We start from the raw sequence: 14,153 nt of genomic DNA on the forward strand, positions 1-14,153 counted from the left end.
CCCTTGGTGACATAGGGTTTTATGCTATATGCTTTTCTTTTTTCTCCTCCGGTGGAACGTGTGTTGTGGTCCCCTCCAAGCAATCTCTGCTTCGTTACATTATCAGCCCTGTTTGTTTCTAAGGATGTGAGAGCTGGAAGCCTGCTCATTGTCTTCCTATGAAGGGGGTCTTTACCATCAGCCACGTTCTTCCTATTATTGACATTTTATGTTTGCATTAATCTACAATTCCTTGAGCGGATCGTTTTTAGCTTATTTCTGTTATTTATTATGCACATTAATTGATTTTTCACATGCATATGTAGGGTTTCTGGTAGTATAGCCCAGCATATTCCCATTAATTGTTGGGCTAGGTTTGCAGGGTGTATGCCCAATTTCTATGCACTATCAATGTGTTACTATATATATATTTTTTGAGTTTTTGCATATGTTTAGTTTTTTCACAGTTGCTAGCGCAGTTCACCATCCAACCCTGGCTATGACTGAAGTCTGCCCTCTTCTCTCTCCTGCCTCTGAGTGAGTACTCAGAGGCAGTGTACTCACTGCCACACTCTGTAAAGCCGCACTCCGAAGAACCCAATATAAAGGAAGACTTCCATGAAAGATAGATTGTTGAATGGTGACCGGGGTGTTCTCAAAGCACCCCTTATGTCAGAGTTCCCCTTTACACCAGAGGCCACAGTGTTCCCCTTTACATCAGAGTACTCTCCGTAGATCAGAGTTCCCAGTGTTCCCCCTCAGATCAGGGGGAGCAGAGCTCCCAGAGCATCCCTTATGTTAGAGTCCCCAGAGTTCCCCCTCACATCAGAGTCCCCCCCCTTATGCCCCATACACACAATAGGATTTTCCAATGGTAAATGTTCTATGGGAGCTTTTCTAACCGTGTGTAGGCTCCATCGGACATTTTCCATCGGAATTTCCGTCACACAAAATTTGAGATCTGGATCTCAAATTTTCCGACAACAAAATCCGTTGTCGTAAATTCCAATCGTGTGTACACAATTCCGACGCACAAAGTTCCACGCATGCTCGGAATCAAGCAGAAGAGCCGCACTGGCTATTGAACTTCATTTTTCTCGGCTCGTCGTACGTGTTGTACGTCACCGCGTTCTTGACGTTCGGAATTTCCGACAAGATTTGTGTGACCGTGTGTAGGCAAGACAAGTTTGAGCCAACATCCGTCGGAAGAAAAACATGGATTTTGTTGTCGGAAAATCCTATCGGGTGTACGGGGCATTACTGTGTAAGGGGAACTCTGTGGATTCAGATGTAAAAGGGGAACTCTGAGGACTCTGATGTAAAGGGGGACTCTTGTGCTTAATTTAATTTGATTAGAAATGTTATTTAATTGCAAAATATATGTATAGTTTATATAAAAACAAAATTTGTTGTGCGCTGCTAAAATGTTCGGGTTTGACTTGAAGAAAAGGTGGCAACCCTAGCCGTGTTCCTTCTACTCACAGAATACTCCCTCATTACAGAGTAACAAATGAGAGTCTTACAGACACATAAACACACAATGCAAGGGAGGGGGAATATATAAAGTAAAAACACGGCAAGTAAGCAATGAACATACTTAATTTCTCTGTGCCTTTACCTCCAATTGTTTAAGATGGTTACAGGATCTGGTGGTTCTTATGTTTTTAACCTCTGCAGTGTCATCTTACAATATTCATATACTGAAAATAGACGGGACTCCCCTATTACTGACAAGGTGGAGATCTTTTCAAATTATATTGAGTAGAACACGGAGAAAAGAAGAGTGTGAGTGTACAGACACAGGAAGTGATTCCACAATTGTGGAGGAAGTGATGTCAGGTGTAAACAGGAAGTGATACACAGACAGGAAGTGAGGTATCTTATGTACAGGAAGTGATGTCAGGTACAGACAGGAAGTTCTGGGTGAAAGGTGAGTCAGGAGGAAGTAGAGAGAAGACATTGGAAGTGGCAGCAGAGGAGGTAATAAGATCTTATTTTATATTTACACCCAGTAACCCCGTCATGTCCGTCCTCTTCCTCCATTGTCACTGTGACGTCTTTTATCTCCAGCAGATGATAATAAACACATATATAGAGTATATTATAATCAATACAGTAACTGTACTGTCTGCTTACATGTTCTACAGCGCCACACAAACTGTTGGGGGCTTTAAAAATCATGTATAATAATAATAATACAGAAATATTACCTATATACTGTATTGAATTTTATATTCCACTATATGAAAGTATGATGTCTACATAAATAGAACTTATCAATAACATTAACCACTGGACCTTCGGAATGTTTACTCCCCTTTATGACCGGGCCATTTTTAGCGATATGGCACTGCGTTATTTTAGCTAAAAATTGCGCGGTCGTGCGACGTTGTACCCAAATAAAATTGATTTCCTTTTTTCCCCCACAAATAGAGCTTTCTTTTGGTGGTATTTGATCACTTCTTTTGTTTTTATTTTTTGCACTATAAAAAAAAAAAAACAAAAAACAACAATTTAAAAAAAAAAAAATACTTCTTACTTTCTGCTATAATACAAGTACATATCCAATTAAAAAAAATGTAAAAACTTGAATTTCTTCACCAATTTAGGCCATATGTATTCTACTACATATTTTTTGTAAATCAAAATCCCAATAAGCATATATTGATTGGTTTGCGCAAAAGTTATAGCATCTACAAACTATAAGATAGTTTTATTGAATTTTTATTTATTAATTTTTTTACAGCGACTTATAGTGGGACTGTGACATTGTGGCGGACAAATAAGATAGCTGATACAGTGATCATTGCTGCAAAAATATTCACTGTCACTGTACTAATGACACTGGCAGGGAAGGGGTTAACATCAGCGATCAAAAGGTTAAATGTGTCCCTAGGGAGTGCTTTTTAACTGTGGGGGGGACAAAGGTCTGTGTTCCTGCTTGGCAGAAAGACAGGCTCTCCATCGTCCCGTTTCACAGAATAACGATCTGCCTTGTTTCCTAAGGTAGATCGCCGTTCTGCCTCTCTTGGGAACGATCGCCGGGTGCCAGTGAACATCGGGACTGTCGGACGGGCCCCCGTTGTGTCCAATCACAGCGGGAGCGGGTCGCCAGCGGCTCGCACGTGCGCCCCAGATCCAGGAGATAAAAAAACATACAAGTACGTGATTTCACGCTGAAAAGTCGCCCTGCCGCAGTATATGTACATGGGGCGGTCCAGAACCGGTTAGAGTAGAATTCCAGCTACAGGCTAACTAGTCCTAAAAATGCTCCCTCCCCCCCTCCTAACACCTGTACTAACGAACCTGTGTAAAAAAAAGACGTATGTACTATTTTCAGCTCGCATTGGTCCGGTCACAGGATCCCCTTTGTCATACAATGTCATTTGCAAGGGAATAGAGAAAGTACCCACAAATGGCTGTGAAAGCCAGGAGCCATTACATCACCTACAGACTTCCATAGTGAAGCCCCTGTTGGTGGTCCCTGCTCCGTGTCGCATGACCACTAGGGATGAGCTTCGAGTTCGAGTCAAACTCATGTTCGACTCGAACATTGGCTGTTCGCCGAACAGCAAACAATTTGGGGTGTTCGCTGCAAATTCGAAAGCCACGGAACACCCTTTAAAAGTCTATGGGAGAAATCACAAGTGCCAATTTTAAAGGCTTATATGCATGGTATTGTCATAAAAAGTGTTTGGGGACCTGGGTCCTGCCCCAGGGGACATGTATCAGTGCAAAAAGAATTTTTAAAAACATCAGTTTTTTCGGGAGCAGTGATTTTAATAATGCTTAAAGTGAAACAATAGAAGTGTAATATTCCTTTAAATTTTGTACCTGGGGGTTGTCTATAGTATGCCTGTAAAGGGGCGCATGTTTTCCATGTTTAGAACAGTCTGACAGCAAAATAACATTTCAAAGGAAAAAAGTCATTTAAAACTACTCGCGACTATAATGAATTGTCGGTCCGACAAAACACATAAAAGTTCATTAAAAAACGGCATGGGATTTCCCCACAGGCGAACCCCGAACCAGAATTTAAAAAAAAAATGGCTTGGGGGTCCCCTTCGAAATCCATACCAGACCCGAAAGTCTGGTATGGATTTTAAGGGGAACCCCACGCCAAAATGTAAAAAAAAAATGGCGTGGGGTCCCCCCAAAAATCCATACCAGACCCTTATCCGAGCATGCAACATGGCAGGCCGCAGGAAAAGAGGGGGGGACAAGAGAGCGGCCCCCCTTTCCTGAACTGTACCAGGCCACATGCCCTCAACATTGGGAAGGTGCTTTGAGGTAGCCCCCAAAGCACCTTGTCCCCATGTTGATGGGGAGAAGGGCCTTATGCCCACAACCCTTGGCTGGTGGTTGTGGTGGTCTGCGGGCGGGGGGCTTATTTGAATCTGGAAGCCCCTGTCACGTACCTTACAGCGGAGTCTGAAATGACGAGGGCGGCCTCTTGCACGGTCCCGGTCCTAGCGTCCCTGGAGGTTGAGACAGGGTTGCTAGGGCGGCAGAAGGGTGCAGGTGCCTGCTGGCAAGATCAGAACCCAGAAGTCTTCGGAAGGAAGCTGAGGTGCTGACCCCTGGATGGATGCAGGAGAGGTCCAGCAGAGGAACTTGCAGGGTCAAGGCAGGCAGGAGTTGGCAACGTGCTGGCAACGAGGTACACAATCGGCAGGCAGATACGTGGTCAGGGACTGGCGGAGGTTGGCAACAAACTGGCAGCGGGGTACCGAATCGGGAGACAGAGCCGTGGTCAGGAGTCCAAGCCGGGTTCAATACAGGAAGCAAGGCAGGCAGAGATGTAGGGGTGATCCAAGAGGGTAGTCAAGGCAAGCAGAGGTTCAAGATCAGGGTGAAGTAAACAAGGCAACAGCAAGGGTTCAGGAACGAGCTGAGACAATCCAGCATTGATGCTAGTCTGCTGATCGTTTAAATAGGGCGCCTTGCGCCGTGATTCGTTGGTGTGCGAGCGTGCACGCGCTGACGTGCCCTCGTTCGTACGATCGCATTACGTGCGTGCCTAGTCCGGGGCTCGCTCGTTCTTACTGTATGTCCGGCTGGCACCCGGGAACGAGCGTTTGTGATGGTTCTCTGACATTGCCCCCTCCTTAAGGGCAGCCTCCGGATGCCCACCTGAGACCTCCTTTCCGGATGAGCACGATGAAAAGCTTGTATGAGTCTTGGGGCATGGAGGTTCGCTTCTGGTTCCCAGGAGTTTTCTTCTGGACCAAAACCCTTCCATTTAATTAAATATTGATTTTGTCCCCGCCTTCTCCTGCAATCTACAATGGTCTCAATTTCGAACTCTTCTTCCCCATCTACCATTATGGCCTCTGGGGGCCCTCTTTCACGACCAGGAAAGGGATTAGCCACATCAGGCTTCAACAAGGAGGTATGAAACACAGGGTGAATCTTAAATGAGTCGGGAAGTTCGAGCTCATAAGCCACTGGATTAATTTTTCTCTTGACCGGAAAGGGTCCTAGGTATTTAGGTCCCAATTTCCTGGATGGACAGGTAAGTTTTAGATTCAAAGTTGACAGCCACACACGATCACCAACCTTCAAATCCAGTTCTCCTCTCCTCTTCCTGTCAAAGAACCTCTTATTAACCTCTTGTGCTTTGGCAATGGTATCCTTTAACACCTGGTTATTGGTAGCAAAGAAATTTAATCTGTCCTGAACTGCAGGCAAAGGAGAGTCCGGAATCAATGTAGGCAAGAAGGAAGGATGAAACCCGTAGTTGGAGAAGAAGGGTGACTGGTTGGTGGCGGTATGAGCAGAGTTGTTAAATGCAAATTCTGCCAGCGGCAGAAGTGAGGCCCAATCTTCTTGGGAGAAGGAGGTGAAGCAACGCAGATATTGCTCCAGCGTTTGGTTGGTACACTCAGTCTGTCCGTTGGACTGGGGATGATAAGCCGAAGAAAAGTTAAGTTTGATGCCCAGCGCTTCGCACAGTGCTTTCCAAAATTTTGAAGTAAACTGTACTCCTCGATCCGAGACGATGTCACTAGGGATTCCATGCAGTCTAACAACCTCTTTAACGAAGACTTTAGCAGTTTCAGTTGCTGATGGGGTCCCTTTCATAGGGATGAAATGTGACATCCTGGAGAGGCGGTCTACCACTACAAAAATAGATGAGAACCCCTCTGATGGAGGGAGCTCTACGATAAAGTCCATTGCGATTTTATCCCAGGGTCTCTCAGGAATGGGTAGAGGTCTTAATAGTCCCCATGCTTTGTTCTTGCTGTTCTTGTTCCTGAGACAGATTGAACATGAGCCAACATATTTCCTGCAGTCCTTTGCTAAATTAGGCCACCAGAAATGTCTCCGGATCAAATCCATGGTTTTGTATCCCCCAAAATGGCCGGCCAGTGGGTAGTCATGACACACTTGTAGGATGGTAGCACGTAAATTCTGTGGTATGAAAATTTTATTACCCCGCCAATAGAGCCCATCGTTCTCCTGAAGGTCAGTATCTGGAGACAGAGAGACTTCCCTGGATGCTTGACGGATCTGTGACATTAGGTCGGTTTGAATAAGTAGAAAATTTCCAGCCTGCAGGATAGTATCAGTTTGAGGTGGAACTTCAACTTCTGTAAACATACGCGATAACGCGTCAGATTTCACATTCTTGGAGCCGGGTCGGTAGGTTATGTGGAAGTTAAAGCGTGAAAAGAAAAGAGCCCACCTTGCTTGTCTGGGCCTGAGGCGTTTGGCGGTCCTGAGGTATTCCAAATTTTTGTGATCCGTGAAGATCAGTATTGGGTGTGTTGCTCCTTCCAAGAGGTACCGCCATTCTTCTAAAGCCAATTTGATTGCCAACAGTTCTCGGTCCCCCACATCATAGTTCCTTTCTGAAGGTCCCAACTTCTTTGAGAAGAAGGCCACAGGGTGCATTAGAGTCTTGGGTCCTTGGCGCTGGGACAGGATGGCCCCTACGGCGCTTTCTGAGGCGTCCACCTCCAGGATGTATGGAAGAGCGGGGTCAGGGTGCTTTAATAACGGAGCTGAGGTAAAAAGTCCCTTTAACTTATTGAAAGCAGCTTGGGCTGCCTCTGTCCATTGAAAACGGTTCTGTTTCTTGGTGAGCTGGGTGATGGGCATGATGATACCGAAGAAGTTTTTAATGAATTTTCTGTAGAAATTAGAGAAGCCGACGAACCGTTGTACCCCCTTCTTATCAGTGGGAGGTGGCCAGGACGTTATAGCTGCGACTTTTTGAGGATCCATTGCCATACCTCCTGTAGAAATCACCAGTCCAAGGAAGTGGATGGTCTGCCGTTCAAATTCGCATTTCACGGCCTTGGCATAGAGTCCATTTTGTCTTAGCCTCAGAAGGACTTGTTTCACATGGACACGGTGAAGATCTAAGGAGGCTGAGAAAACTAGGATATCGTCTAGGTAGACGATCATGAATAGATCTAGAAAGTCTCTGAAAACATTATTCACAAAATGCTGGAAGGTTGCTGGAGCATTGCATAATCCGAAGGGCATGACGAGGTATTCAAAGTGGCCAAAACGAGTCCGGAAGGCCGTTTTCCACTCGTCTCCTTCCCTGATTCTGATCAGATTGTAAGCACCTCGTAAATCCAACTTGGTGAATACTCTTGCAGAGCGGAGTCTCTGGAGCAATTCTGGAATCAGAGGCAAGGGGTATGGATTTTTAACGGTGATCCGGTTTAACTCTCTGTAATCCACACATGGGCGGAGCGAATGGTCTTTCTTTTCAACAAAGAATATTCCTGCCCCGGCTGGTGATGTTGAGTGACGGATGAACCCCTTCTTGAGGTTCTCATTCACATAGTCTTTTAGGACTGCGAGTTCAGGCTCTGACAGAGGAAAGATCCTCCCAAATGGGATTTCTGCCCCTGGTAAAAGTTCAATCGGGCAATCGTAGGCCCGGTGCGGGGGAAGAGTATCGGCTTTCTGCTTGTCGAAAACATCCAAGAAATCATGGTACACGGATGGGACAAGGTCTTGGGATTCGGATACTGGTTTGAGACACCCAATAACTGGAGCTGTGTGGTGGAGGATCTGGAGACAGTTTTTGAGACAGTAGTAGGACTGAAAGACTACCTGGCCGGTTGTCCAGTCTATCTGTGGGTTGTGTGCTTGCAACCATGGCATTCCTAAAATGATCGGAAAAAGTGGTGAGGATATAACGTCCAGGCACAACAGTTCTGGGTTCAACAGGTGATTGGGTAAGATGTCGGCAGGCAAAGGTTGGGTTTCTTGGATGATAGGCCCAGATTTGATGTTGGACCCATCAGCTAATCGGATGAACAGTTTATGTTGCTTCGATCGCAGCGGAATGTTGTGTTGCAGGGCAAAGGCACGGTCAATGAAGCAACTGCAGGCACCGGAGTCAATTATGGCCTGGATCTGAAGCACCCCTTCTGGAAGCTGTAGAGAGACAGGAACAGCAATGTGAGTCGTTCTTGCTAGAGTTAATGCATAACGATCAAGAAGAGGAGAGTCACACTTATGGGTCTTGTTGGGACACATATTGGCGTAATGACCGGCTCCCCCACAGTAGAGACAGAGATTATTCATACGACGGCGTTGTTTTTCTTCCGGAGTCAAGGGTGCACGAAGCAAACCCAACTGCATTGGTTCTGGAGGTTCAGTGGTAGGAGCAGATAGTGGGGGTGTGGAGGTAGGCAGGCGACTGGGTACCCTGGGTAGCATCCACATGGGCCGATACTGGCTGGTCCTTTCAGATCTTCGCTCCCTCAGCCGGCGATCGATCTGAATGGACAGTTGAATTAGTTCTTCGAGGGAATCGGGGATCCCCACATGAGCTAGTTCATCCTTGAGTCCCTCCGAAAGCCCTAAACGGAACTGAAAATGGAGAGCGGCGTCGTTCCAATGTGTGTCGGTACTCCACCGTTTAAAGTCTGTAACATAGTCCTCCACGGGCCTATGACCCTGCTGGAGGGTGTGGAGACTGGCCTCGGCTGTGGTAGTACGCTGGGGATCATCATACAGTTTGGCCATTTCATCCAAAAAAGAGTCCATGGTACCCAGCAAGGGACTGGCTTGTTCCAGTAAATGATGAGCCCAGGTCTGAGGTTCTCCCTGCAGTAATGAAATGATGAACCCCACCTTGGTACTTTCCAAAGAAAAGGTGCGGGGCTGAAGCAAGAAGTACAAATGGCAGGCATTCCTGAAAGCACGTAATTTGCTGCGGTCACCCATAAATTTCTCCGGAGCAGGAACTCGTGGTTCTGGGGGTGGCACCACTACTGTGGGTGTAGAAACTGGAGTTGATGATGCAGGTGCTGTGGTCCGAGGTGCTGAGATGTTTGGAGAGAGAGATTCCACTCGTTGTTCAAGTCGCTGGTAGCCATTTTGCAGGCCCTGAACTGCTTGAGTGAGATTTGCGATCTGTTGACACAGAGCGTCCATAGCTGAGGCCCCCCTTTCAGACTCCATTTTGGCTGGATTGGACTGTCACGTATCTTACAGCGGAGTCTGAAATGACGAGGGCGGCCTCTTGCACGGTCCCGGTCCTAGCATCCCTGGAGGTTGAGATAGGGTTGCTAGGGCGGCGGAAGGGTGCAGGTGCCTGCTGGCAGGATCAGGAACCCAGAAGTCTTCAGAAGGAAGCTGAGGTGCTGACCCCTGGATGGATGCAGGAGAGGTCCAGCAGAGGAACTTGCAGGGTCAAGGCAGGCAGGAGTTGGCAACGTGCTGGCAACGAGGTACACAATCGGCAGGCAGATATACGTGGTCAGGGACTGGTGGAGGTTGGCAACAAACTGGCAGCGGGGTACCGAATCGGGAGACAGAGCCGTAGTCAGGAGTCCAAGCCGGGTTCAATACAGGAAGCAAGGCAGGCAGAGATGTAGGGGTGATCCGAGAGGGTAGTCAAGGCAAGCAGAGGTTCAAGATCAGGGTCAAGTAAACAAGGCAACAGCAAGGGTTCAGGAACGAGCTGAGACAATCCAGCATTGATGCTAGTCTGCTGATCGTTTAAATAGGGCGCCTTGCGCCGTGATTCGTTGGTGTGCGAGCGTGCACGCGCTAATTTGCCTTCGTTCGTACGATCGCATTACGTGCGTGCCTAGTCCGGGGCTCGCTCGTTCTTACCGTACGTCCGGCTGGCACCCGGGAACGAGCGTTTGTGATGGTTCTCTGACAGCCCCCCTTAACAAGGGGACCCCCAGATCCTGCCCCCCCCGTGTGAATTGGTAATGGGGTACAAATGTACCCCTACCATTTCACAAAAAAAGCGTCAAAAAGTTTAAAAAACACAAGAGACGGTTTTTGACAAGTCCTTTAATAATTACTTCTTCTTTCGGCTTCTTCTTCCATCTCCTTTCTTCTGGTGTTCTTTCTGTGTTCTACTTCTTCTTCCTCCATCTTCTTCTTCATCTTCTTCATCTCCATCTTCTTCTTCCTCCGCTCTTCTCATCCCGCATCTTCCTCCAGGCTTCTTCTCCGCTCCGTCCGCACGATCCGCCTCAGTGGGAGTCTTTAGCCGTGTGATGCTTGGCTTCTTCTGACACTCCTTATGTAATGGAGGGCGGGGCCACCTGGTGACCCCGCCCTCCTCTGACGCACGGGGAATTCACGGGACTTCCCTGTGGATGTCCCGGTGTTGTCAGAGGGGGCGGGGTCGGCGAAGATGGAGAAGAAGAAGATGGAGGAAGAAGAAGAACACTGAAAGAACACCAGATGATAGAAGAAGAAGCCGAAAGAAGAAGAAATTAATAAAGGACTTGTCAAAAACTGTCTCTTGTGTTTTTTAAACTTTTTGACACTTTTTTAGGGAAATGGTAGGGGTACCCCCTTACCAATTCACATGGGGGGGCGGGATCTGGGGGTCCCCTTGTTAAAGGAGGCTTCCAGATTCCGATAAGCCCCCCACCTGCAAACCCCCACAACCACCGGCCAAGGGTTGTGGGGATGAGGCCCTTCTCCCCATCAACATGGGGACAAGGTGCTTTGAGGGGCTACCTCAAAGCACCCTCCCAATGTTGAGGGCATGTGGCCTGGTACGGTTCAGGAGAGGGGGCGCTCTCTCGTCCCCCCCTCTTTTCCTGTGGCCTGCCAGGTTGTGTGCTCAGATAAGGGTCTGGTATGGATTTTTGAGGAGACCCCACGCCATTTTTTTTTTTATTTTGGTGCGGGGTTCCCCTTAAAATCCAGGTCTGGTATGAATTTTGAGGGGGACCCCTACGTCATTTTTTTTTTAAATTTTGGTGCGGGGTTCCCTTTAATATCCATAGCAGACCTGAAGGGCCTGGTATGGAATTTAGGGGGACCCCCACGCCAATTTTTTTTTACATTTTGGTTCAGGGTTCCCCTGTGGGGAAATCCCATGCAGTTTTTATCAATGAACTTTTATGTGTATTGTCGGACTGGCAATTCATTAATAGCCGCGAGTAGTTTTAAATCAGTTTTTTTTCCTTTGAAATGTAATTTTGCTGTCAGACTGTTCTAAACACGGGAAACATGCGCCCCTTTACAGGCATACCATAGACACCCCCTAGGTACGAAATTTAAAGGAATATTACACTTTTATTGTTTCACTTTAAGCATTATTAAAATCACTGCTCCCGAAAAAACGTCCGTTTTTAAAAATTCTTTTTGCATTGATCCATGTCCCCTGGGGCAGGACCCAGGTCCTCAAACACTTTTTATGACAATAACTTGCATATAAGCCTTTAAAATTAGCACTTTTGATTATTCATGTTCGTGTCTTATAGACTTTAATGGTGTTCGCGTGTTCAAACAAATTTTTTGCCTGTTCGCAAGTTTTGCTGCGAACCGAACCCGGGGGTGTTCAGCTCATCCCTAACGACCACGCATTTGTCAGTTAGAATAACGCAGTGCCATATCGCAAAAAATGGCCTGGTCATGAAGGGGGGTAAACCTTCCAGAGCTGAAGTGGTTAAACTTCACCCTGAAAATCTACCTGCTCACCGGAGAGGTGAGGAGGATTCTGAGAGGTCACATGACATCACTCTTATCTCTATTAATAAAACACAGACCTGACCGGAGAGGTGAGGAGGATTCTGGGAGGTCACATGACATCACTCTTATCTCTATTAATAAAACACAGACCTGACCGGAGAGGTCAAGAGGTTTCCTCCGGTAAAGTCTGGTGACCATTTTGCCATTACAGTGCCTTCACCTCATTCCCTGAAACATGAGAGAATCAATGAAAAGAAGATTCTAGAAGTCACCAAGAAGATCAATGATCTGCTGACAGGAGAGGTGAGCAGTGCCGGGAATTCTGGGACATTATCCAGTAACAGACAAGGGATGTGTCTGGATGGTGACTGTATCATTGTGTGTGTCAGGTTCCTATAAGGTGTCAGGATGTCACTATCTATTTCTCTATGGAGGAGTGGGAGTATTTAGAAGGACACAAGGATCTCTACAAGGATGTCATGATGGATAATCAGCCGCCCCTCACATCACCGGGTAAGAGGAGACTTTATTGTAAAGGAGAGAGCAGTACTGAGGGTCCACCTAGATCCCCATCATCTGATAAACACACAGAAACAATGTATTCAGTCAGTGTGTGTGTTTCCTACAGATGGATCCAGTAATGGGAACCCACGAGAGAGATGTCCTCATCCTCTGTATTCCCGGGATTCCACACAGGAAGATCACACCATCCCTCACCATCATCAGGTAGATGGGACTGAGCAATTGGAATTCAAAAGCTATGAGATGACATTTATATAACCTCTTGGTCTATTTTATAAATGTATTTTTTCACCTTTGGGGTTTAGGGTGAGAGATGTCCCCCTCCTCTCTATTTTTGGGATTCCATACAGAAGGATCACACCATCCCTTACCAGGTTCATGTAGGTAGGACTAGGCATGTAGACCTAAATATGTGTTTTAAGCTATGAGATGATATTTTTCTCTGTAATCTATTGCTCCATTTTATAAATGTATTTTATCACCTTTGGGGTTTAGGGTGAGAGATGTCCCCCTCCTCTGTATTTTTGGCATTCCATACAGAAGGATCATGCCATCCCTTACCAGGTTCAGGTAGGTAGGACTAGGCATGTAGACCTAAATATGTATTTTAAGCTATGAGATATTTTTCTCTGTAATCTCTTGCTCCATATTATAAATGTATTTGATCACCTTTGGGGTTTAGGGTGAGCGAGTTCCCCCTCCTCTGTATTTCCAGGATTCCATACAGGAAGATCACACAATCCCTCACCAGGATCAGGTAGGTGGGACTGAGCTACTAGAACTCAAATACATTGTAGAATTTCTACGCTTTGAGACAACATTCTACTATGTCATCTTTTTCCTTTTACAAATCCATTCTCATCATATTTGGGGTTTAGGGTGAAGAACAGAAAGACATCAAACTTGAGGTTAAAGTGGAAAAAGAAAAGATGTTTGGGGATCAGCAGTATGTGGAGGAGGGAGGTCCTCTCTATTCCTGGGATTCCACACAGGAAGATCACACAATCCCTCACCATCATCAGGTAGATGAGACTGAGCAATTCACATTCAAAAGCTATGAGATGACATTTATGTAATCTCTTGCTCGATTTTATAAATGTATTTTATCACCTTTGGGGTTTAGGGTGAGAGATGTCTTCTTCCTCTGTATTCCCAGGATTCCATACAGGAAGATCACATCATCCCTCACCAGGATCAGGTAGGTGGGACTGAGCAACTATAACTCAAACACGTTGTAGAATTCTACGCTTTGAGATAACATTCTACTATGTCATCTTTTTCCTTTTACAAATCCATTCTCATCATATTTGGGGTTTAGGGTGAAGAACAGAAAGACATCAAAGTTGAGGTTAAAGTGGAAAAAGAAAAGATGTTTGGGGATCAGCAGTCTATGGAGGAGGGAGGTCCTTTCTATTCCTGGGATTCTACACAGGAAGATCACATTATCCCTCACCATCATCAGGTAGATGGAACTGAGCAATTCAAATTCAAAAGTTATGAGATGACATTTATCTAATCTCTTGGTCCATTTTATAAATGTATTTTTTCACCTTTGGGGTTTAGGGCGAGAGATGTCCTCCTGCTCTGTGTTCCCAGGATTCCATACAGGAAGATCACACCACCCATCACCATCATCAGGTAGGTAGGACTGGGCCTGTAGAACTAAATATGTATTCTAAGCTGTGAGAGGACATTTCTATGTAGTCTCTTGTTTTAATGCATACTTCTAC

The 14,153-nt window shown here is 46.2% G+C and overlaps 1 protein-coding gene across 1 annotated transcript in view; it reads left to right on the plus strand.

The window, feature by feature from the left end:
* The first annotated feature begins 1,863 nt into the window (after window positions 1–1,863).
* LOC141105041 (uncharacterized) overlaps window positions 1,864–14,153 on the plus strand; it is a 62,948-nt gene continuing 50,658 nt past the window's right edge. Inside the window, 11 exon segments of the mRNA XM_073594835.1 lie at window positions 1,864–1,959; window positions 12,113–12,204; window positions 12,291–12,414; window positions 12,530–12,627; window positions 12,729–12,803; window positions 12,919–12,993; window positions 13,106–13,180; window positions 13,302–13,445; window positions 13,547–13,621; window positions 13,742–13,885; window positions 13,987–14,061. Of these exon segments, the coding sequence (XP_073450936.1) occupies window positions 12,330–12,414; window positions 12,530–12,627; window positions 12,729–12,803; window positions 12,919–12,993; window positions 13,106–13,180; window positions 13,302–13,445; window positions 13,547–13,621; window positions 13,742–13,885; window positions 13,987–14,061 (846 nt within the window). The 5' untranslated portion in view covers window positions 1,864–1,959; window positions 12,113–12,204; window positions 12,291–12,329.

Source organism: Aquarana catesbeiana, linkage group LG08 (assembly GCF_042186555.1).
Source record: "Aquarana catesbeiana isolate 2022-GZ linkage group LG08, ASM4218655v1, whole genome shotgun sequence".
NCBI classification, from domain to species: domain Eukaryota; kingdom Metazoa; phylum Chordata; class Amphibia; order Anura; family Ranidae; genus Aquarana; species Aquarana catesbeiana.